The following is a 27,262-nucleotide window of genomic DNA, read 5'->3' on the forward strand; positions in this document are numbered from 1 at the left end:
TTTTTCCTAAAAGGTGTTATGCTTTGCTGATTTACCAATTCTCTGGATTATACATTCATTTATTAAGCTCACTTATGATTGTATAATTAATACCTTTGATATGGCATTAGCTACGCCTCTATTATTTAATATTCCCTACTTAAATTCTGTGTATGCTTGCAAAAAAGTTAATAGGCTTGCTTGTTCTCCCATTAGTGGTGCAGTTACACTGATCTCTATATAGGTGGATAGACGGGTTTAATATTGAAGCATTCCCAGCGTCCCAAAATCGATTTAATAAGAAGTACAATGTTGTCAAATATGCGCTTGCTTCTTTTCATTTTTTTTAGTTCTATCCTCTTTTTTGGAGGCGCTAGTTTATACTTAAATTTAAAAGAATTTCAAAACATGGGATCCTCTATCCAGTTATATAGAGATTAGTGTACAATTATAAATAAAATTAAAAAAATGCAATTTCTTACCTTTAATTTCGAAACATCCACTAAATGGATCGCCAGAATAACCCACAACACAAGAACACACTGCATTATGATTCACTACAACACACTGGGCATTAGGGCCACAAGAACCTGGACATGGATCGGCACACTTTTGGTTCATACACGCGAGATTACTATTACACTCTGGATTTATAGTACACTCTGGTCTACAATTTGGTGGAACACCAATGTAATTCGATAAACATGTACAAGCCGGACTTTCACCTCTAACTTGACATTGTGAATTTGGTCCACAAGGTGAAGGTACACAAGGATTCACATTTGTGGGTGGTGTTTGTTGTTTTGGTATTTCATAGCATCTTGTAAATGGATCACCAGTATATCCATTGGAACAACTGCAAATGGGATTGTGGTTTACAACACGACATTTTGCATTTGGTCCACAAGTTCCAGGACATGGGTCTTTGCATTTATTTCCCAAGCAAGCTAATGTCATTGGGCAATCAGCACTGACTATACATTCTGCTCTACACGTCGGTGCGCTACCAATGAATCCAGTTTGACAAGAACAAACTGCAATTCCATTTGTAATTCGACATATACTGTTTGGTCCGCAAGGTGATGGGCTGCATGGATCTTTCGGTGTTTCTGAAATTTTTCGTTGGTGTTATTACATACATTTGAATTTTAATTAATCTAATGAACAGTTACCTATTTTGAATGGTCTACATGCCGTGAATGGATCGCCAGATGTGCCTGGTGGGCAACTACAAGTTGGAATATGATTGTTAACATTGCATAGGGCTGCTTGGCCACAAGTTCCAATACAAGGATCAACACACCGCAAGTTAATACAAGATTTATTTGGAGAACATTCACTATTGGTAACACATTCGGGTCTACATCCTCTATATGGATCGCCGAAATAGTTTGGTTGACAAGAACATGCACCATTATCGCATAAAGCATTTGAACCACAAGGCGACGGTGAACAAGGATCTTGATGTGTTGGTGGGCGGATTGGTTCTAAAAAACCACAATCAGTTTGAGAAAAACCTTGCAAATAATTAATGAAAATATATTATTTAAAAAACTATTACTTACCTTGTTTCTTAGAGCATTGCGCAAATGGATCACCTTCAAATCCTTCTACACATGAACAAATCGGTATATGATTTTGGACTCTACATTCTGTGTTGAATCCACAAGATCCCACACATGGATCCTTACACTTTTCATTTATACATGCTTGCGTGGGTGAACAGTCTGTGTTAACAACGCATTCTGGTCGGCAAGATGGTGGTGATCCAATATAATTGGGGCGACATGAGCAAGACGCCTGGTTTCCAATTACACGACATTCAGAATTTTGTCCACATGGTGAAGGAATACATGGATTAATAGGTTGCTGAGGTTTTGGTTTTTCTACTACCATTTCGTAACAACGGATAAATGGATCACCCGTTGTTCCTTGAGGACAGCTACATATTGGATTGTGATTTATAACCTCACATCGTGCTTCTATTCCGCAAGTTCCAGAACATGGATTTCTACATTTAAATTTATGGCATGCTCTATTTTTAGGACATTCATCATTTATAACACATTCTGGTCTACAATTTGGAGGAGATCCTGTATATTCTCTTTGGCATGTACAAACTGCTTGATCGTTTACAGTTTGACAAATACTGTTTGGACCACAAGGCGAAGGACTGCATGGATCTGCAACTGTAGCTTCTGTTACTTGAATTGGTGGTCGAATATGACATTCAATGAATGGATTTCCTTCATATCCAGATAAACATGTGCAAGTTGGAATGTGATTAACAACTTGACACTGTGCTTGGCTACCGCATACTCCAGGACATGGGTCTTGGCATTTATTTCTTATACACGCTTGGTGTGTTGGGCAATCTGAACTTAAAACACATTCTGGTCTACAACCTTCGTAAGGATTTCCTACATACTCATCAATGCAAGAGCATGATCCGGCTCCATTTCTTTGTTTGCATTCTGCGTTAGCCCCACATGGAGATGGTTCACAAGGATTAGGTGGAATTTCTTTAAAAAAAATAAAATTTTGTAAAAATATAAACAAAAGACATTTTTAAACTTAAAAACTTACGTGGTTGTATGATACATTGTGTGAATGGATCGCCATTATAGCCTGTTGGGCACGTACATATAACTGCATGGCTAATGACCTTACATTCTGCATTTGCACCACAGGAACCTGGACATGGGTCTCGACATTTATTGTTTATGCAAGCTTGATTACTAGGGCAGTCAGGATTAATAACACACTCAGGTCTACAATTTGGTGGTTCACCTATGTAACTTTCCAAACATCTACAAGATGGACTATCTCCTATATTCCGGCATATCGAGTTCGGGCCACACGGGGATGGTACACATGGATCTTGAGGTTCGTGTTTCGGTGGTGGTGGCGTAATTGGTACATCGTAGCAACTTTGGAATGGATCTCCTGTTTGTCCTTCTGAGCAACTACAAATTGGACTATGATTGATTACTTCACATCTTGCTCCGAAACCACATGATCCAGCGCATGGATCAATACATTTCTTATTAACACAAGCTTGTGTAGGTAAGCACTCGCTGCTAACGATGCATTCAGGTTTGCATGAAGGTGGAACTCCCAAAAATCCATCTACACATGAACATACTGCATGATCGTCAACACTTCTACATTGACTATTTGGTCCACATGGGGAAGGATTACATGGATCACGTTTACTCTGTGGAATTTGTTCAATTACCCTACAAAGTGTAAATGGATCACCGGTATAGCCCTTTGGACAGGAGCATACTGGAATATGATTGATGACATCACATTCTGCATTTTGACCGCATGTTCCAGGACAAGGATCTAAACATTTATTACGTAAACACGCCTTGTCACGTGAGCATTCTGGATTTACAACACATTCTGGACGACATGATTCATAAGGATTTCCATTATATTCTGGTAAGCATGTACATACTCCATTATTACAAACAGCGTTTGAGCCGCAAGGCGATGGATCACAAGGATCTGTGTATACTGGTGCCTGTGTACTTGGTGGAATAGCGCTACATTGAGTAAATGGATCTCCAGTATATCCTTCATTACAAGTACAAACTGGTATATGGTTTAATACATGACAATTTGCGTTATAACCACAAGAACCAGGACAAGGATCTCTACATTTCAATCTAATACATGCTTGTTGGCTTGAACATTCTGAACTCAATGTACATTCAGGTCTACAATTTGGAGGGGTTCCAATGTAATCGACTAGACATGTACATGCCGGATTTCCTCCAATCATTTGACATTGAGAGTTAGGTCCACACGGTGATGGTGAGCATGATGGTGCACGTTCTGTGCTTGTGGGTATTTCAGGTATTTGTGAGCAACGTACGAAAGGATCTCCTGTATAACCTGCCATGCAAGCACATATTGGATTGTGATTTCGTACACTGCATTGAGCTCCAATTCCGCAGGTATTTGGACATGGATCGTTACATTTTTGATTTATACAAGCCTTGTTCGAGCTACACTCTGTGCTGACAACACATTCAGGTCGACATTGTGGTGGAGTACCTATATAATTTTCTTTGCATGAACAAATTGCTTGTTCGTTTAATACTCGGCATTTGCTATTTGGTCCACACGGCGATGGATCACATGGATTAATTGGCTGCCTTGGTGGTTCTGTAATGAGGTAAATGATATATAAGTAAATGTTGTAAATATAATTTACTTTAAATTTAAAAATGATTATATGTTGTACCTGTAACAGGTATTTCTCTACATTGAACAAATGGATCTCCAGTAAAACCTGTTGGACATGAGCATATTGGAATATGATTTTCTACACTACATAATGCATATGTTCCACATGTTCCTGCACATGGATCGATACACTTATAGCCAATACAAGCTAATAGAGCATTGCAATCTTTATTTTCTTCGCATTCACGACGACAACCTTGATTGCTATCATAAGGATCTCCAAAGAACCCTGGAGAACATACACATGCTCCAGCACCATTTCGTTCTCTGCATTCTGCGTTTGGTCCACAAGGTGATGGGACACATGGAGTAGCGGGAGACCGTTCCGTTGCTATAAAATGGTTGCTATTAGTTTGTGTCATTTTCTTATCTAATATCTAAAATTAAATAATTGTACACATAATCTTACTTGCTATAGGAGCTAGATTACATTGCGATAAAGGATCACCAATGAATCCTTGTATGCAAGTACAAACAACATTGTGATTAATTACTACACATTGTGCATTGATTCCACATGAACCTGGGCAAGGATCAATGCACCTTTCATTTTGGCATGCTAAATTATTGGAACATTCTGCATTCAAAGTACACTCAGGTCTACAATTTGGTGGAGCACCAATATAATTTGACAAACATGAACATGCAGGTTGAGACCCAATAGCTCGGCATTGTGAATTAGGCCCACAAGGAGTTGGTACACAAGGATCTCCAAAATCTTGAGGAGGAAGTGTTGTAACTAAAAGAGTATTTATATAAAAATGTAGAAAGATAGAAAAATATACAATAAAAGTAGAAAATTGAAATATTAAAAATATAGCGATACAACCAGTCGAGGCACCCATTGATCCATGTTCTCCATCACCATGTGGAGCTAATGCAATCTGTAGAGAACGTAATGGAGCTGGATCATGTACTTGTATTTCTGAACATTATGGTGATCCTTATACGGGTTGTCGCCCAGAATGCGTAGTTAATAGCGATTGTGATCGGGAAAGAGCATGTGTAAATCATAAATGTACAAATCCATGTCCTGGTACTTGTGGAATCAACGCTGAATGCAGAGTCATTAATCATGCTCCATCATGCTCCTGTTTATTAGGATATACAGGAAATCCAATTTCTGCTTGTCAACTTATACCTCCTAGTAAGCTCTCTCTTTTTTTCTTTACACTTTTTTTTACTTCTAAAAATTATGTTTTTTATTTTTATTTTTCTATATCTGATGCATGTTATTTTTATTATTAGTTGAACAAATTCCAATAGACCCATGCCAACCATCACCATGTGGCGCAAATAGTATTTGTCGGGTTGTAAATGAGCACGGCGTTTGCTCATGTAAAGTGGGTTATATAGGGGTACCTCCAAATTGTCGACCAGAATGTATGGTTAGCACAGATTGTGCACAAGATAAAACTTGTATTAATCAAAAATGTCGCGATCCATGTCCGGGTACATGTGGTTTAAATGCAGTATTGAAAAAACAGTATTGAAATATACCTTCTTTAGAGCAACGAATAAAAGGATCTCCAGTATAACCAGAAGTGCAACTACATATAGGATTATGATTTACTACTTGACATCGTGCATTAATACCACAAGTTCCGGGGCAAGGATCATTACACTTTTGGTTTATACAGGCTTTGTCTTGAGTGCATTCAGAACTGACTACACACTCTGGTCGACACATAGGTGGGGTACCAATATATCCCACTTGACATGAACAAACTGCATGGTTGTTCACTTCACGACATTGGCTATTTGGCCCACATGGTGAAGGTGAACAAGGATTGGTTGGTTCTTCAATTACTAATCCCAAAAGAAAAATATCATGCATTACACATATTTAAGAAAATACAAACTTAAAGAAAAAGATCATAAACAACTGTAAAAGAAATAGAAAAAGAATATTTACCAGGTTGAACAAGAGTGCAGAGAGAAAGTGGATCACCAGAATACCCTTCTATACAACTACAACTTGGTGAATGATTAACAACGCGGCATTCTGCATTCAGTCCACAAGTGCCCGGACATGGGTCTTTACACTTATTATTTACACATGCCTTATTACGATCACAATCGGAATTAATTACACATTCTGGTCGACAACCTGTGTATGGGTCTCCAAAGTATTCGGTTAAACATGCACAAGAACCAGCTCCATTTCGTTCTTTACATATAGCATTAGCTCCACAAGGTGAGGGATTACATGGATCTATAGGTCCCTCAGTTGGTGAAGGTACTGAAAAAGTATTAATTGTGTAAGATAGTGATTTTACAAACTCTATAAAACGGCTTACATTGTTGCTGAATGCTACATCCATTAAATGGATCTCCTGTAAATCCTGAATTACATTGACATATAGGGTTATGTTTAACAACAATACAAAAAGCATTTACACCACAAGAACCTGGACAAGGATCTTTACATCTTTCATTTATACAAGCTAAATTTCCTGCACATTCTTCATTTATAGTACATTCAGGTCGACAATTTGGTGCACGCCCTATGTAATTAGGAAGACAAGAGCAGGCTGGGTTTTTGCCTACTACACGACATTGAGAATTCGGACCACATGGTGATGGAATGCAAGGATTTTGATTTTCTTTTTGATCTGATGAAGGTGGTACTAAAAAGGTATAGAGCAAAATAGAAGTATAGAAATTAATACAGTTTAAGTAGAAAATAAAAACAGTTTAAGATATGAAGCCTTACTTTCTTGTTTAATGCAACGAATAAATGGATCGCCAGTAAAACCAGCGATACAACTACATATTGGATTATGATTTATGATTTGACAACGTGCATTCAGGCCACAAGTACCAGGACATGGATCTTGACATTTTTGATTGATACATGCTTTGTCTTGTGCACAGTCTGTACTGACCATACATTCTGGCCGACAATTTGGCGGTGATCCAATATAACCACTTTTACAAGAGCATACTCCATGATCATTAACTACCCGACATAGACTATTAGGGCCACATGGCGATGGTTGACATGGATCAATTGGTGGCGTTGGAGCTAAGAATAGAAAATGAACATGCAATAGAGAAATGATGTTTCGAATAAAATAGATTAGGAAATATAAATAAGAGCTTACTGATAGGTATAATTGAACATGCAGAAGTAGGATTTCCTGTATATCCTAGTAAACAAATACAAGATGGCGCATGGTTATTAACTCTACATTCAGCATTAATGCCACAAATTCCTGGACAGGGATCTCGACATTTGTTATTAACACAGGCTTTATCTCTACTACAGTCAGTGTTTGTTACACATTCTGGTCGGCATCCAGTATACGGATCTCCAAAATATTCTGGTAGACATGTGCAACTGCCAGCACCATTTTTCTCTTTACATAATGCATTAGCGCCACATGGTGAAGGATTACATGGATTTAAATGTTCTACAGGATAATTTTCTGTAATATTTATCATAAATAAGTCAGTTAAAATTAGGTACCCCCATTTATAAATGTTAATGCTTACGTATTATTTGAATACAACCAGAAAACGGATCTCCAGTATAGCCTATTTCACAAGAACACACCGGAGAATGTTTTACAACTACACAAGTAGCAAATTGTCCACAAGAGCCTGGACATGGATCTTTACATCTTTCATTTTGGCAGGCCAAATTATTTGGACATTCTTCATTAATTGTACATTCAGGTCTACAATTGGGAGCCTTGCCAATATAATTATTCAAACAAGAACATGCTGCAATACCGCCGACGTCACGACATTGTGAATTAGGTCCGCATGGTGACGGAACACAAGGATTTAAATTAGGCCGTTCTTCAATTACAGGTTCTATAATACAAAAGATATTGTACTTATATACCTAATGACTTGCAATTATAAACTTTAGTCTTACGTTCTTGTTTAATGCAACGATTGAATGGATCACCAGTATATCCAGTTTGGCAGCTACAAATTGGATTATGATTGACAACTTGACATCGAGCATTTAAACCACATGTACCCGGACATGGATCGCGACATTTTTGATTAATACAAGTTTTATCTTGTGCACAATCTGTGCTAACCATACATTCTGGTCGACAATTTGGAGGTACCCCTATATAACCCACTTTACATGAGCAAACGCCGTGCTCATTTACAACCCGACAAATACTATTTGCGCCACATGGTGATGGTTGGCATGGGTCTATTGGAATTTGTTCAACTAATAATAAAAATAACATGCATCAGATATAGAAAAATAAAAATAAAAAACATAATTTTTAGAAGTAAAAAAAAGTGTAAAGAAAAAAAGAGAGAGCTTACTAGGAGGTATAAGTTGACAAGCAGAAATTGGATTTCCTGTATATCCTAATAAACAGGAGCATGATGGAGCATGATTAATGACTCTGCATTCAGCGTTGATTCCACAAGTACCAGGACATGGATTTGTACATTTATGATTTACACATGCTCTTTCCCGATCACAATCGCTATTAACTACGCATTCTGGGCGACAACCCGTATAAGGATCACCATAATGTTCAGAAATACAAGTACATGATCCAGCTCCATTACGTTCTCTACAGATTGCATTAGCTCCACATGGTGATGGAGAACATGGATCAATGGGTGCCTCGACTGGTTGTATCGCTATATTTTTAATATATTTTAAATCAATTTAACGGCATTTTAAATTTTACTAAAATTATCTATCAATCTATCAATAAAGCTTAGTTATTGTGTTAATGCTGTGCCATTTTTATAAGTGTGCGAGTTAAAAAGTTTAAAGGACTCTTCATAAATTGTACAGAAAAATGATTTTCGATTGATTTGGCTGAATTTGAAAGACATTAGCATATCAAATTTAGCTGAGTGCTCTGAAAGTTATTTCGCACGAAATTTATGAAAAGTTCTTTGATTTTAAATAAATAGTTTTTTTTTCAACAATCTTACTTTGAATTAATGAACATTTCGTAAATGGGTCTCCGGTATAACCCGACTGACATGTACATAATGGTTTGTGTTTTATAACAACGCAAACAGCAAAAATACCACACGATCCAGGACATGGGTCGACACATTTTTCATGTTGACATGCTAAATTACTAGGACATTCTTCGTTTATAATACATTCGGGTCTACAATTTGGTGCTCGTCCTATATAATTTGGGAGACAAGAACATGCAGGCGAATTGCCAATAACACGGCATTGTGAATTTGGACCACATGGTGAAGGTAAACAAGGGTTTTTATTTTCAATATCAGGAACAGGTCGTTCTAAAATACAACATGCAATTTAAAGAAAAATAAATAGATGATAGTATGAGAATAGAATTGAAATAAAGCCTTACTTGGTTCTAAATAACATTGAATGAATGGATCTCCTGTATATCCATTTTGGCAACTACAGATTGGATTATGATTAACAATTTGACAACGAGCATTTAAGCCACAAGTTCCTGGACATGGGTCTACACATTTTTGATTAATACAAGTTTTATCCTGAGAACAATCTGTGCTGACCATACATTCAGGTCGACATACTGGAGGTGTACCTAAGTATCCAGGCTTACATGAACAGACTCCATGTCCGTTTACAACTCGACAATTACTATTTGGTCCACATGGTGATGGTTGACATGGATTTATTGGAATTTGTTGAACTATTAGAATTGAAAACATGCATGAAATCCAAAGCCGAAGTAAAAAATATTGAAAATAGAAAATAGATCTTACTAGGTGGTGGAGGATGACATGCAATAGCTGGATTTCCAGAATAACCTGGTATACATGAACATATAGGAGCATGATTGCTTATATAACATTCGGCATTTAACCCACAGGTTCCTGGACATGGGTTTACACATTTATTATTGATGCATGATCTGTCTCTTGAACAGTCCGAATTAACAACACATTCTGGACGGCAACCAACATATGGATCACCATAGTATTCAGGTAAACAAGAGCATGAACCCGCTCCGTTTCTTTGTTTACATATAGAGTTTGACCCACACGGTGAAGGATTACAAGGGTCTTGTGGAATTTCAATAGGGCGCACTGTAATATGATATTATACATTGAATTTAAAAATTGTAAGGTGTTATATGTTATTTACAAAGCTATCTTACATATTTCTTGTACGCATCCTTTAAATGGATCCCCAGTGTATCCAGTTTTACATGTGCAAATTGGTATGTGTGCAATAACATTACAAATAGCATGCAAACCACATGACCCTGGGCAAGGATCTATACAGCGTTTGTTTTGGCATGCAAGATTCATGAAGCAGTCACTATTTACTGTGCATTCAGGTCTACAATTTGGTGGATATCCAATATAATTGATCAAACATGAACAAGAAGCTTGGTTTTGAATTACTTGACACATGGAATATGGACCACATGGTGACGGTACGCAAGGATTTTGTTTTTCTTCGAATTCAATTGGTCGTTCTATAATGTAGTTAAATTTATGAGTTGAATTTCATACAAATAATCTGATTTCTTTACAATGAGTTAAACCACGAAGAAAGTTGTTCGAAGTTATTCTAAAAATTAATATCCTTTACTACTGGAAAAATTTAGTAGGAGCTTAATTGCAACTCACTTTTCCATATTTTCTTCAAATAGAGTATTAGCACTACAATAGGAACATCCAAAACTATGAAGAATTGAGGACGTCAAATCAGTAAAGGCACTTAAAAGAGAACAAAATAGGTTGTTTAAAAGCAAAAAAATTAAGCCAAAACTATTTTAAAAGATGGCATTATGGCAGAAATGGTTCGTTTCACAGAAAACAATTGCGTTCTTTAGAATAAAATCCGATATACATGGTGGGCCATTTTAATCTATACACCTAAATATCTCGTTTGGTAGGTAACAAATTAAAAAATAACTAAAAACAGTTGCAGAGTTGCAGAGGCTGGTGGGGGGCACCATGTTCTGACATCAGATTGGACCTAACCCTTCGGGTTTCTTTTTAGCTAATTTAGATCTTAAACGGTAAAACATAGAATAACACTTTAAAATAGAAAGTTGATCCTCATAAAAAAAAACGAACAATTTTTGTTTGAAACATTTTTTCGACAAACATTAGCTTTCGGAGGAAACGCGGCTTAAAAATTTGTCATTATTGCATTTACTTGAAAGATAATACGGTAAAAGTTTATCGATCGAGTCACAGGCGAATGTCCTCTTTTGCCCTTGACAACTTTTGGCTAAAGCATTTTTCCATAGTTATAGTGTGTTTTCTTTTGATTATGGAAGGATCTAAATTGGCTATTAAAGAAACAGGAAACTTCTGTCAGTTCATGATGTCTCCCATCAAGCCCTGCAACCTTTGTTCAAGTTATTTTTTGATTCGCTAACTACAAAACGAGATATTCTCAAATTCAAAATAAAAATGCAAGAGAACGTGACAAAAGTATAAACTTCGAATAACTTTAAACGGAATTTAGGCAAATAACCACTAAGTAAAATGTAAAGAAATCAGAATTCATTATTGGAAAGTAATCCTTACTTTCGTCTTCAACGCATTGACTTAATGGATCTCCTATAAAACCGGATTTACAGATACATAGTGGATTATGCATTACTGTTCTGCATATTGTATTTATTCCACAAGCACCTGTACATGGATTAACACATTTCCGATTTATGCATGCATTGTCTAAACGACAATCAGAATTTGATACACATTCTGGCCGACATTGAGGTGGAGAACCTATGCTATCAGCTTGACATGAACATACAGCAATACTATTATACACACGGCATAGACTAAATGGTCCGCAGGGTGATGGCGAACATGGGTCGATAGGAGTGTGTGCTACAATTGATTAAAATTGTTAAAAATCTTTAGAAGTAAATGTTTGCGTGTTTCCATAGTTACACTCACTAGGTGGTTGTGGTTGGTGACAAGCAATTAATGGATTTCCAGTTTGACCAATTGGACATATACATTTAGGATAATGATTTATAACTTGACATTCAGCGTTCAATCCACAAGCGCCATAACATGGATCTTGGCATTTATTATTTATACATGCTTTATTATATGGACAATCAGAATTCATCACACATTCGGGTCTACATTCTACATACGGATCACCAAAATACTCCGGAATACAATTACACAAGCCTCTGTGATTATGTACTTTACAAAAAGCATTTATTCCACAGGGTGAAGGATAACATGGGTCTCGAGGTAGATCTACAGCAACTATAATTATAAGCGTGTCAAAATTGTGTTGACCTGTACCTTTACCTTTAAAAATATGATAATTTACATTTATTCAAGCTCAGAGTGCCCACTGCTTGCGAGATAATAATTTCATCTCTTGATGCAGGAGTATTAAGAGGATATAAGGAGAAGGTAAATTTGGGATTGTACTCACTATAAACTCTTTTCTAATTTTTCCAAAGTGTGGACACTCTAACTACTCACATGTAGGTTAGCACTAACAAATAAACAAATTTTGACCTTACCTTGAATTTCGTTGCATGATGAGAATGGATCACCTTCGAAACCAGGTAAACATCTGCATACGGGGCGATGGTTTTGAGCATCACATTGTGTATTAAATCCACAAGCACCGGCACATGGATCACGACACTTATTATTAACACAAGCTAAATGTGAAGGACAGTCCTGATTAATTGTACATTGAGGTCTACAATTTGGAGCAACACCGAGCATTCCTGGTAAACAAGAGCATACCGGTCGCGATTGCAAAACTTTACACTCTGAGTTCGGTCCACACGGTGATGGTAAACAAGGATTTAATGGCACTTTTGGTGATTCACGAGTACAAGAAATAAATGGATCGCCTTCGTATCCTGGTGGGCAACTACATATTGGATTATGGTTTATCACTTGGCACTTGGCATTTAAACCGCATGTTCCTAAGCATGGATCAGTACACTTTTGTCCGATGCAAGCTTGATGATTTGCACATTCTGAACTAACCACGCACTCTGGGCGACAACTTGGTGGGTTACCCAAATATCCAGCCTGGCAAGAACACACTGCATGGCCTTGAACAACACGGCATAAACTGTTGGGCCCACATGGTGATGGATCGCATGGATTCAAAGGTGGAAGCGCTAAATATAAAAAAGTCAAAATTAAATAGTTGTTCTAATACCTTTATGTAGTTTTCAACTTACTTGGTAGTGGTTCAAAACGACACGATTGGAATGGATCGCCACTATACCCAGGTAAACAAGTACATACAGGAATGTGATTTATAACACTACATTCAGCATTAACGCCACATAATCCTGGGCAAGGATCGCGACAATGTTGTGAAATACATGATAAATGACTAGGACAATCTGAATTTCCAATACATTCTGGTCTACAACCACTTCCATAGGGATTTCCTAGATATGGTGGTATACAGGTACATACGGCAACTCCATTCCTATTCGTACATTGTGTATTTTCGCCACATGGTGATGGCACACATGGATTATCAGGCAATGCAGGCCTTTGTGGTATTTTTGAACAACCAATAAAAGCATCTCCTTCATATCCTGTTGCACAACTACAGAAAGGTGTATGATTTACAACGTGGCATTCTGCATTAGGTCCACAATTATTTGCACATGGATTTTGGCATTTTTCGTTGATGCAAGATTTGTCCGGCGAACATTCTTGACTTATAACACATTCTGGCCGACAATATGGCGGACTTCCTATGTAATTAGCTTGACATGAACAAATAGGCCTGTTTTGTTTAACTTGACAAATGGAATTTGGTCCACATGGTGATGGTGAACAAGGGTTTTCAGGATTCTTTGGCATTTCAACATCAGTTGATGGTGCTTGGCAGCTTGAAAATGGATCTCCTATTTGGCCAGCAGGACAACTACATATTGGATTATGATTGATGACAACACATCGTGCTCCAATTCCACATGTTCCCGGACATGGATCTATACATTTTTGATTCACACAAGCTTGTGTTTGTAAGCAATCTGAGCTTAACAAGCATTCTGGCATACAGTATGGAGGTAGACCTCCATATCCCGGTAAACATGAACAACTAGCAAAATTATTATTGGTAACCAAACATCTACTGTTTGGTCCACATGGCGATGGATCGCAAGGATTTAGATGTGATCCTGGAGCAGGTGGTAAGTAATGTGGATTACAAGAAATAAATGGATCCCCAATATATTTATTTTGACAATAGCATACTGGTAAATGATTTATAACTTCACAAGTTGCGCGTACACCACAAACTCCAATGCATGGATTTTCACATTTATTATTGATACATGCTTTATTCATTGGACAATCATTGTTTATCACACACTCTGGATGACAACCTACTAAGGGATTACCATAGAATCCTTCTTTACAGGTACATGCTAATACACCTTGTTTTTGAGAACAATATGCATTTGCTCCGCATTGAACGCTGTTACAAGTTTCTGGAATTTGCTGTGGAGCTATAAATATAAACATTTTAGTATATTGCCATATTATATTTTTTAATTATTTCTACTTACTTTGTGGAATAGAACAATGTTCAAATGGATTACCAACTAGTCCTGAAGGACAAGAACAAATAGGAACGTGATTGACAGCCACACATATGGCATCAACACCGCATGATCCTGGGCATGGGTCTACACACTTGTGATTGAAACATGCATTATTAAATGGACAATCTGAATTAATTATACATTCTGGTCGACATTGTGGATTATATAAATTGTTTGGATATGAGCATGGATCACAAATTGTAACATGCGGTCCATAAATGCTGCATTCTGAATGAGGTCCACATTGCGATGTTGAACAAGGTTGAGTAATGTTCATGTCTTGTGTAATTATTGCTGCAAAAATATTTAATGTTAAGGTTTTATTCTAAAAAATTATTGAATCCAAATTTGAATACTTACGTTTTAAACTACATTGTGTGAATGGGTTGCCCATATAACCTTCTGGACAGCTACATAAAATTGTATGATATTGGCAGGAGCAAATAGCATTTATGCCACAGACGTTTCCTCCAGCGCATGGATCTTTGCAATGTCTATCTAAACATACTTGGTTAGCTGGACAATCTGAGTTAACGGTACATTCTGGTTTACATCCAATTTGAGGATCTCCATAAAATTCTGGCAAACAAGAGCAAACTGCACGGCCTAACATCACACGGCATAGTGTATTTAAACCACAGGGGCTAGGCCAACATGGATTGTCTTCGGGAATAGGTGCTGGTACAGCAAAGCAGCTTAAAATTGGATTTCCAGTGAAACCATGAGCGCAAGTACATACAGGATGATGCTTTTCTACTCGACAATGTGCATTTGCACCGCATGATCCGGGGCATGGATTTTGGCAACGGTACCTGATACAGGATTGTTTGTCTGAGCAATCATCATCAGTTTGACATTCCAATCTTAAACAGCCTTCTGGTCCTGTTGGATCACCAAGCAATCCTGTTGGACATTGACATAAAGAATGCCCTTGAGCATTTACGCTACAGATGGCACCAGGCCCGCAAGGATTTGGCGAACAAGGCGATAAGGGTTGAAGTATACAACCGGAATATGCATCCCCAATATGACCTGGCCTGCAATAACATTTTTCTTGATTGTTTACAACATAACAGTCAGCATTAATTCCACATGGACCTGGTTGACAAAGTACAGGTATTACACTGGCTGCACAACTTCTAAATGGATTTCCGACTGTATATTCTGGACAATAGCATACTGGGCTTTTATTCGGATCGCACAATGCTCCTTTACCGCAAGGGCTTGGATCACAAGGATTACGTTGTTGAATGCATCCTCTAATTGTATTAGGACTTTCTAAGTATCCAGGTAAACATGTACATTTGGCGAATCCATTCGATAAAATATTGCACTGTGTATTTGGTCCACATGGTGAAGGATCGCAAGGATTTTCAGGCAATCGGCATGGACTTCCAGGTGGACTTCCTTCATATTCTGGTAAACAGAAACAACGTTTAACACCGTTTACTACTCTACAGCCTGAATTAGGTCCACATGTGTTTGGTCTACATTCATCACCTTCGGGAACTGCAAAATAATAATTTTTAGTAAGAAATCAATATTAACTCTAGCATATGACTAATAATGAAACTTACTGCAATTTTTGAATGGATTTCCTGTCATTCCTTTTGGACAGTAACAGATTGGATTTCCGTTGTCTAATTCGCATAGAGCATTAATACCACAAGGATTTGGTTCACATGGATTTGTTGGAGGTATACATCCACTCAAAGGGTTTCCTTCATATCCTGGTAGACATTTACATTGTGCTCGATGATTTACTACGTCACAAACTGCATTGAATCCACAAGAACAAGGTGATTCACATTTTCCATTTATACAAGCTTCAAACGTTTGACATTCTGAATCACTTCGACATCCTTGAACTACAATGGAAATATTAATTAAATAATTGTTTCTAAGAAAAATTTACAATTTAATTTTTACCTCTTGCACAGCTAACGTATGGATTTCCTAAATATCCACCATCACATTCGCAAACTGGTTCGTGATTTTCAGGTAAACAATGTGCGTTATCCCCACAAGAATCTTCGAAACATGGACTGATACAAATACGGTTTAATCGATCACACAATTTATCAGGCGGACAATCTTCGTTATATTGACACACAGGTTGATAGTTGTGTACTAAAATGATCAAGACATTAATTATTAATTAATCCATCATATCTCTTATATAATTTTTTTAAGAAGGTCTCGACTAGGTACTTAAGAATTTCACACATTTAGAAAACCGCATTCAAATCCGTATTACTGTTTTTTAGAATCGTGACTATTTTTAGTGTTTCGTTTCCGCGACTATTAGTTGGTGTCTTGTACGATGTATTATTATTAAGACTGTAGTTATGTGTATCTTTGATCACTCGTAGCTCAAAAACTGCCCGATAAAAATTGTGTGGCTTTTAGAGGTTTGGATCAAAATGATCCGAAAAACATTTGAGGATGGTTTAAAAAAGTTTCACAGGAAGTCATTTTGCTACCTAATCGTGCGGGGACCTTTGTAAACTGAAACTAATTGAATGGGGTAACTATCTTTAATAATTTCCTCTTTATTTTTTTTTCTAAATGGTTAATTTATATGCAAATAAAATTACCTGGAACACATCCAATATAACCATTTCCTTGATACCCTTCAGCACAGCTACAATCGGAACCATGATTTGTATTGATACAAACAGCATTTTGGGCACACGGATTATGGACATCACATGGCCGTTGGCATGATCGATCAATACATGCTTCCGTTATTGGACAGTCATCATTTGTTATACATGTCACTGTGCGGGAATAATGTGAAAAAGTGCAAATATAGAAAAACAAGATAAAAGTGTGCAAAATGTGTGTGATGTATTTTTTTTATACAAAAGAATTTTTTTTGTATGAAAAAGTAGTTTTTCTGAATGTAATATTTATAAAACGAGATATTGTCGTTTTTAATTGTATTTATACTATAAACATGAGACAATGTACACTTTTTTTTGGTTATATAATTAAGTTAGATTTAATTAAAATTTACATTTGGAAGAATTTCAATTTACAGCGTGATCTTTCCTTTTTTTGATGATTTTTTTCGATCAATTTATTAACATACAAATAATTAATAAGAATTTACGATTTTATTTTGTTAAATGGTTATTTGTACATATAAATATAATGGAACTTCAGAAGTTTCGATTATTGAAGATAAAGAACTGCAAATCATCAGACTTCGAAAGGAACTGTTTGTAAACACAGAAATAATTGAATTTTTCGGTAAATGTTATACACATCAATTACCTGTATTATTATCAAAGTTCCATTATATCAAAAGGTAAAAAAAAATTTTATATATTCACAATTATTTAACTTAATGGCTTTGTTAAAATGAGATTTAATAGAAAAAAGAACAATAGAAAATTAAAATATCTTCCAAAGTTTTGCAGCTTTTAAAAGCAATAATTGAAAATTAATTTATTTATATTGATGTAAAATGATATTTAAAAATGTTAATATTAATTATTATCTTACATGGTTGTGATTTGTAACATTTTACTGCTGGGTTACCCTCAAAACCCATTGGGCATGTACATATTGGTCTATGCATCTTGGCTTGACATTTAGCTGTTGGTGCACACGCATTGGCAAATTCACATGGATTCTGACATTCGGACATGTAACATGCCTCGGAACTTATACAATCTGAATCCGATTGGCATGGATCGGGTACCTTACCCATACCAGGCTCTATTAATTATGGAATAGTTAAAATATTAATTAGTGTTAGTTTTCTTTATACAACCATTACTTTATTAATTATTTTTAAACACTCGGCTTAAGTCATTGCGATAAACTTCATTATTTTTTTGATCAAGCTTAAGCTGCCATAATCAGCCAAAACATGTCTTTCATAGTTGCTATCATATATTAATTAAAATATTCGCCAACTATAAATATTTTTTAATAAAAATGACGAATTAAAAATATTACCCCATCGCCGGGAATCGAACCACGGACCTCTGGTATTCAAGTAAAGCTCTTTCACCACTAGACTATAATATGAACTGTCACAATATATCGGTGTATTTACTGAACACAATTTGTTTTTAAATACCAATAATTAATAAAATAGTGGTCTAATTAATTTAATTAATTATTAAATTGCGTTGGATTCTTATTTTAAATTATATATATTTTTTAATGAAACATCTATAAAGATACTTCAAATGTTATTTGATGTCATAAAACAAATATTTATATAGACTAGAAAAATTATATGTATATAAATTTAGAGTTTTTGCTATTTACAAATGCCAAATAAATATCTACATAAATAGATTATTAATAATATTAATATACAAAATTAAATTTAAAAGAAAAAAAAAAGAATATTTACAAATTAATAATAATAAAAATTAAAAAAATTTTAATCAAAATATTTATACCAAAGTGCATAGAATATAAATACTTGTGTTTAATACGTTAGCAGCGTGAAATTTGAGATATAAATTAAATAAAAAAATTATCAAAGACTACAAATAATTATTACTTTTCATATTATGGACTTTTGGGGACATATAAACATCTATGTTAGAATTAATAGTCGAAAATGTATTAATAAGGCCAGGTGATGTTCAATCATACGTTTCATAATATTAGTGGTTTAAGACTTTATGCGATTACTCACCCTTAACATTAACATGAGTAAAAATGGCTTTCTGATAGATTTAGTTGGAGAATTGTTTAATATGGCGTATATTTAAAATTGCCCAAGAGCTAAATTTTAATCTTCGCCAGAATGACTTCAGGCTAATAGCTAACAATTCTAACACATATGTTTAAAATTTTCCATATTTAAGGATGAATTCACATAAACGTCACGGCGTTTGACAAATGAAGAAGTCTCCATTTTGAAGGAAACGCATGCGTACAATTAATAGCAAGTAATGTCATCTTTTTTTGACAGAAAAAAGTATATTTTTAATTTGGCTAGAGGTTTGTTAATGCTATGTGAATTCCGCCTTATGATTTTGTGAAATAAATAGAAATATGTAAAGAAATTATAAATTGTACTTTTGTCAAATATGTGATAAATTTTTACAAACATAATGAACAATTTTTCTAAAAGTACAAATTATAATTTTTGTTATTAATGTTAATACCTTGCAGACAATCCTTGTAGGCGTCACCAGAATATCCAGGTGGACATATACATATTGCAGTGTGATTCGATACAGAACAATGGGCATTATATGCACACATAATGCGTATTCCTTGATCTGGTATACAGGGATTTACGCAAATTGAATTGTGACATATTTCATCATAGTAACAGTCAGTGTCTAATTTACAAGAAGATTTGTTATAGGGAGTAGAAATATTATTTACAAAAGATGTAGATTCAATTAGTATTGTCGGTGTGGTTATGTCTGACAATGTTGTAGTTATGTCATTAAAGTCTGTTGTGAGTGTTGATATGTCAGGACTAAATTTAGTTGTTGTATCAATACTGCCAATAGTTGTAGAATCGGTAAAGCCTTCCGTGCTTACTTGCGTTGTATCCTCTTCAAAACCGTTTGTTAAAATATCAATTGCTTCTGTTGTAACATCTCCACTTCCATTTGTAGATATGGTAGTTGCATCAAATATATCTAAACGAGTGGTTATATCATTTGATGATGTAGTAATTTCAGTTATTCTCTTAGTTGTAGCTTCACCGAAATTGCCAGGAGTTGTAGGCTGTGAAGTAAATGGAACTGTTTCGGTGAAACTCTCTGTTGTGGATAAATCAGTTTGTATTTCTGGTATGTTTGTAGTCCCACGATCGCTTTCAAAAGGTAATTGGGAAGTGGTAGGTAATTTCTTTTCAGATTCGGTTGTGAATTCAGTCGTTTCAGTAGTTACAACAACACTTTCTGTTGTTCTTTCAATGACTTTTTCTGTAGGTGTTTCAGCAGTTTCAGTTGTTGTCAATTCTGATGATGCTCCAAATGTTGTTATATCTGGTGACATCTGTTGACTTGTAGTTAATATTTTCGATTCAGTCGTTGAGGGTTCAGAAAGTTCTGTAATTGGCGTTTGTTCAGTAATTATCTTCGTGGTAAATTCTTGATCTTCTTTGTGTACGTTTGTTGTACTAACAATATCAGAGATTGTAGTCTCAGGTGAACTTCTCACAGTAGTTGTTGGAGACTGCGTTTCTACATTTGTAGTTTGTTCAATTTCAAATTCCGTTGTAGTTTCATGACTTTTTTTTATTCCCTCGGTTGTAGTGATAATACTAGAGTCAGTAATTTCAGGTACCTCAACTGTTGTAATTTTTTGAGATTGTGTTGTAGTTTGTGGTTCAGTGTTTATTTCAGTGGCTGGACTCAATTTTGTAGTCAATTCTTGATCTATAGAGGTCGTTGTAGTTATAATACCGAAATCGGTATTTTCAGATGGGCCGGCTGTAGAAGTGATTGTTTGTGCCTGCGTTGAAGTTTGCGATTCAGTGTTTATTTCGGTAATTAGAACCATCTTGGTTGTGATTTCCGGATTTTCATTTGTTATTTCTGAGGATGGTGCAGTGATAATACCAGAAACTGTAGTCTCAGGACTATACACAGAAGGAGTTGTATGTGCTTGTGTTATAGTTTGTGACTCGGTGATTATTTCAGTGTTTGAAATCGTAGTAACCAAAGTTGGCATAGTAGTTACTTGATTTCTTGTTTGATTTGTGAAACCTGGAGATGTACCTGAAGATGAAGTCGTACTTTCAAATAAAGTTGTGGTTGATATTTCTGTGAATGGTACGTCTTTTATATTTTCGGTGATTATTTCAGACTCAGTTGTTTGATCTGAAATAGTATTTATCGTTGTTTTTTCATCTGGTACATTAGTTTCAGTTAAATGAGTTTCAGTAGTAGCATCAGTATATAAATTGGGTACTGCTGGCGTTAAAGAGCTAATTTCAATTTGTTTTTCCGTTGTAATTTCGTTTTTAACTGAAGAAGTTTCAGATATTGTTTCTGTAGTTGTAGGTTTATCATCGAAACGTACATCAACGGTTACTTCTGTAGTCGTATCAATTTGACTTTCGGTGGAAATTGGTGTTGTTGGAGTTTGGTTCTCCTCCGTTGTCATAGCTGAAGTTTCCATACCAGCTGTCGTACTTACCTCAGCCGATGGCAAACTAGACAATGTCACAGTACTCTGTGTGGTTGTTCCTTGTGATATAATTTGGCTTACCGTCGTTTCAATATTTTCTGTAATCTTTTCTTCAGTTGTTGTTTCAATTATGGAAGTACTTGTTTCTGGTTTGGAGGATAATGTGGTTGATATTGACACAATATCTTGAATTGTTGTTTCACCGAATTCCGTTGTTGTTTCAGGTGAAATGTTTTTCGTCGTAGTTTTCGATGAAATCGTAGTTAAATATTCCGGTGTTTGTTTTGTTTCAAATTCTACACCAGCAGTAGTACTTCCCTGTTCATTCTCTGTATCTGATCTTTGAACAGTTGTAGTTTCAATTGGAAGGGGTGTAACTTGGACGGTAGTACTCTCATCAATAATGCTCGTTCCAGAGGTAACAATACCCTCTTCAGTTTGTGTACTTAAAGTGGTAATGTCATTTGCTTTATAAGTAGTAGTGTCTGTTAGTGATGAAAGTGTTGTAGTCAAAATATCTGTTAAAGTGGTAAGTTTATCAGTAATAGTGTTAGTTGTAGATTCTGTGGGAGTAGTGGTTGAGCCCATATCTGTATCTGTTTGGTTGACTATGCCGGAAAAAATAAGAAAAAAATTTATGCTACAGTAGAGTTTAGATAGAGATATTATTTTAAAAAATATTCACATTATTTATAAAAAATTATAATATATACATAAAGCCAGACAAATAAATAAAAAGCATAGCTTTAAAAAGCTTTTTGTTAGTCAACCTACTTCCAACACCAGTTAAATTTTGTAAGTGGAATACATGCGTTTTATTTTACAAAAGCATGATAGATTAGTCAGTACATTGTCTACGATAATAAAACTAAACTTATACCTAATAACTATACTTTTCGATGTTGCATTCTTATCAACGAAACTATTCGCAATCTCAAACAAATCAACAATTTCGTAGATTTTTTATTAACATATATAAAAGTCTGAGATTACGAAATATTTTGTGAGCAATTTGAAAATATATAAAATGAATAACATTGATTTTTACAATATATTTTATCTAATCTAGTTTATGAGAATCTTTACTCAATTTCATGCGAAACATGCTTCTTAAAACTGAATCTCTGATGATGATATAATTGATCCACACAAATATATGCAAAAATATGAATAGTAGCAACAAATACTCCAAAAAATATGATCAAAATTATTATTTTTGATTTATATCCATATCATATTATGTATATTTCGCATTCTCATTAGGGCATGCATATATTTCCTGCTCATCCTTGGCTTTGCAGCACACTGTATTCAAAGCGTTTTACCTGCATACATTCACAGCCTGATCCTGATCCCGACGTATTGTTTTTGTATTTTAATTACAAAAATTACTACGTATCACTAATTATATGTTTATGTATATAATATAGAATGCAAAACATATTTTAAAGAATTCTTTTATGTTCAATTACAATTATTGTTTTGCACTTACCTTTGATGCAAGCACCAGTCGTGGGGTCACAACGGACCCCTGGTGGGCAATGTTCACAGCCGGTTACTACTGGCTCAATAACTGTAAAAATAAATTCATGATTTAAGCAAAATTTATTTTTGAAAAAAAGGCTAAACTCACGGTTGCCAGTGGCGTTTAATATGTAATATTAGCGAATTCTTTTTTAAGAAACTATTTCAGTATTTAAAAAAAATTAATACATACCTGGTACACAATTACATCCATCGCATTTTAAATTTGGTCTGCAATCTGATGATTTTTGACACTGGCAAACTGTAAATAAAATAACGTAAAAATTGCAGAAAGTCAACAATCAAAAATTTCAATCGATGAAGAAGTGAAATTTTTACCCTTAACACAAACAGGTTGGTGATCTAAAACTTGACAATCTTGCTGTGGATCATTGCATGGACTTGCAACCGTGCATGGATTTCTACAGAATCCTGATATGCAAGCAAGTGATGTTGGGCAATCAGTGTGAGCGTAGCATTCTAAATCTAAATTTGGAGAAAACATTTATTAGTTTATTTTTCCCAGTTCCACAAGTTTTTTTTTTTTGGTATGATTTTTTTTTTCTAAAATAAGATCATTGTTTGTATTAATGGTTTCAAATAATAACACCACCAAAAAAGCTTTAAAGCAAATATATTTTCAGCTAAAAATGTGTTAGAAAATGCATGCAACATGAAATTTTATGTTAGTAAAATACTCAAAGCTATGTACAAAACTTTTTTTTTTAAAGATATTTACAAAATTAGATGATATTATGTACAAAATTCTACAAATATTCTAAAACCCATCGTGCAAATCCATTCAGGCAAAACACTAAAGAATATAGGAATTTGTTTTCAATTCAATCAAATTAGGAGTAGGTATACATATCTGATTTTCAATTACTTAAAAAATTACGAAAAGATGGGAAAATATTTCACAAGACCAGCATTCAATGAAAAAAAAAAAACATATACATAACCAGAAAATATACAAAAATATATATTTTTCATGCAACTGCACGCAATGGCGGCTGCAGTAGACAAGTGTCCTGTACATTCACAACAGAACGAAAATGTTTGTTTTGTTTTGTATCCATGCTTTTTGCGACTGATAAACTACAACAAATCATCGATGAAAAAAGACCGTGTGAAAACCGTCGAGCACAGGTTCAGCACCTAGGAGAGCAAACACGCGAAAAAGAGCTGCAAAAGGATGATGGCGCTATCACCCCAAAACCACAAAATGTGGATAATGAATTTGATTTTGAATTTTTTTGACATCCTTGGATGTGATTTTTGCATTTACCTGGAGTTACTTTACAACCAATTTTGTTTTCATCGCCAAAAAGTGGACACAGACACACAGGCACATGTGTAATAGTGTCACATGTTACGTTAGCCAAACAAGGATTATAATGATCACAAGGATTTAAGCATGTACTGTTTATACAAGTTTCGTTGTCGTAGCAGTCGTTAATAGTCCCACAAAATTTCAAAGGGATTTCAGTCAAAGTATCTAACGTTTCGTTTGTAATTGGAGTCGTGTAAATAGACTCATTTGGTGACATTGTTGTTGTCTGACTAATATTTGGGAAATTTTCGTTTCTATAGTTTAACGTTATATTCTTTATATAATCTGGAGTTCTATCAATTGTACTTATCGTTTGATAGCCTTCGAATTGTGTCGTAAATTCTAATTCGAATTGCGTGCTTGTTTCTTCTGCTGAAACAGTACTTGTTGGTATTTCAATACCTGGTTGAGTTTCTATAAATCCTGTAGTAGTTTTCTGCAGCATGTCTGCAGAAGTTGTGATTTCATCAAAGCTTTGTCTCGTTGTTGGAATGATTTGATAAGTAGTCATTGTTTTATCTTCCAAATTAATCAACTTTGTAGTTAATTCTAATCCCACATCTTTAGTAGTTGTTTCATGATCAGTGATCAGATTATCAGTGTCTTGTTTTGTGGTTGGGATAGTTGGATAAGTAGTTCTACCTTCTAAATCAACAAATTTCGTAGTTAATTCTAATTCGATATCATTGATTGTAGTTTCCTGCAAAATATCTAAAGAAGTTGTTCCTAGTGTCGTGGAATGATCATCTTGTTTTTCTGTTGAGAAACTTCGATAAGTTGTTGTTTTATCTTCCAAATCGATAAACTTCGTTGTTATTTCTAATCCAGTATTATCTACAGAAGGGTTTTCAAATGTTGTGAACTGACCAAAGCTTTGTTTAGTCGTTGGAATACTTTGATAGGAAGTTACAGTTTTATCTTCTAATTCCATAAACTTCGTAGTTAAGTCTAATCCCGTATCTTTAGTTGTAGTTTCCTGCAAAATATCAGCAGTTGTTCCCAATGTTGTGAATTGACCAAAACTTCGTTTTGTCGTTGGTATATTATCATAAGTAGTTGTCTTTTTATCTTCCAAATTCATAAATTTTGTCGTTAAATCCGATTCTAAATCTTTTATTGTAGTTTTTTGTAAAATTTCCGTAGTAGGTGTTTCACTTAGCCTTGTAGTTGATATGCTTTGAAATGTAGTCGCCGTTTTATCTTCCAAATTCATTATTGTTGTAGACTCCAATTCCATATCTTTGGATGTGGTAGCAATGTCGGAAGTGATTTCCGGTTTATTTGTCGTGGTAGGTAATTTTGTGTTAAAAAATACCGTTGTAATCTCATAAATACTTTTCATTGTCGTAAAACTTGTATCAGTTTTTGGAAATGATTCCGTTGTTTCATAACCAAATTCAGTTGTATTTGTGTCATAATTTTCAGTTGTTATTGTAATATTCTTCGAAATATCATGTATATTTTGAATTGTCGTTATTAGGGGAATTATTGACGTAACATCCGGCGACATGGTTGTCGTAATTTCGTCATTTATTTGTTTTGTTATATTAAAAATACTCAACAAAGTACTTGTATACTCGTTCGCCGAAGTTTGTGTAGTATAAACATTCTCATCACCTGCTTTGGTTGTTTCAAAAAATTCTGTTGTGGTTTCCAAAATTTGCTCAATTGTCGTAAGTGACAAATTGTATGATGCCTGTGTTGTTTGTGGAGGATATAACGTAGTGGCTTCCAAATCGCTTTGAGTAGTTTTAAAGTCTTTAGCTAATATTGTAGTTGTTTCTACATTTGGCTCTGTTGTTTTAACAGTTTCTTTTGTTATTTCTTGAAAATAAGTAGACATTGTAATTGTTTCTGTGCTCAATGTTAAATCATTAGGAATCGAAGTTGACAATTCTGTATAATTTTTAAATCCTTCTGTTGTCATATCAAAACTACTTTCAGTATTGTTTTCTCCTTTCTCAAAGTTTGTAGTGTCTCTTTGAGTTGAATGAGTATATTGTGTAAATTTATCATAATCAGTTTTGGTATTTTCATCTAGCGTGCCTTTTGTAGTTACATCGAAAATATTTGCTGTAGTTGTTAAATCAGCAAATTGTGTAAATTGATCGTATTTAGCAGTAGTACTTTTTTCTGTCATGTCACTTGTAGTTAAATCGAAAACATTTTCTAAGGTTGTGGCATGTGGACTTGTAAATTCTTTTTGATCCGTTGGTTTTTCGGTTGTATATTTAATTTGTTTACCACCTCCCGATGTTGAGTATTTAATTGTTACCTCAATTGCTTTTGTAGTTGTGGATAATTCTGACTCGCGTGTAATTTGGGCTGAGTATTCAGTTGTTGTAAACGGATTTTGTTTTGTTTGTAACTTGTAATCATCAATATCAGATTCATCATCGGTTTTTCGAGAAGTGCCTCTTGTCGTTACATAATCTGCTACGGTTACCTTGTCATCATGCGGCAAGGATTTTGTGGATATTTCTTCAATAAATTCAATAGTTGTTTGATC

General features: G+C 35.0%; 1 protein-coding gene across 1 annotated transcript in view; it reads right to left on the bottom strand.

Annotated features, from left to right (window-relative positions):
- LOC123294510 overlaps positions 1–27,262 on the bottom strand; it is a 279,274-nt gene that overhangs the window by 43,789 nt on the left and 208,223 nt on the right. The window contains 31 exon segments of the mRNA XM_044875560.1: positions 477–1,088; positions 1,152–1,466; positions 1,545–2,501; positions 2,566–4,155; positions 4,235–4,567; positions 4,646–4,945; positions 5,737–6,045; positions 6,152–6,478; positions 6,537–6,866; positions 6,953–7,264; positions 7,344–7,667; positions 7,735–8,058; positions 8,123–8,434; positions 8,536–8,850; positions 9,166–9,489; positions 9,564–9,875; positions 9,949–10,272; positions 10,344–10,667; positions 11,734–12,042; positions 12,106–12,435; positions 12,702–13,319; positions 13,383–14,672; positions 14,733–15,062; positions 15,138–16,277; positions 16,346–16,636; positions 16,698–16,898; positions 17,366–17,548; positions 18,279–18,494; positions 19,910–22,504; positions 23,389–23,454; positions 23,760–23,906. Of these exon segments, the coding sequence (XP_044731495.1) occupies positions 477–1,088; positions 1,152–1,466; positions 1,545–2,501; positions 2,566–4,155; positions 4,235–4,567; positions 4,646–4,945; positions 5,737–6,045; positions 6,152–6,478; positions 6,537–6,866; positions 6,953–7,264; positions 7,344–7,667; positions 7,735–8,058; positions 8,123–8,434; positions 8,536–8,850; positions 9,166–9,489; positions 9,564–9,875; positions 9,949–10,272; positions 10,344–10,667; positions 11,734–12,042; positions 12,106–12,435; positions 12,702–13,319; positions 13,383–14,672; positions 14,733–15,062; positions 15,138–16,277; positions 16,346–16,636; positions 16,698–16,898; positions 17,366–17,548; positions 18,279–18,494; positions 19,910–22,504; positions 23,389–23,454; positions 23,760–23,906 (15,660 nt within the window).

Source organism: Chrysoperla carnea, chromosome 3, assembly GCF_905475395.1.
Source record: "Chrysoperla carnea chromosome 3, inChrCarn1.1, whole genome shotgun sequence".
Lineage (NCBI taxonomy): Eukaryota > Metazoa > Arthropoda > Insecta > Neuroptera > Chrysopidae > Chrysoperla > Chrysoperla carnea.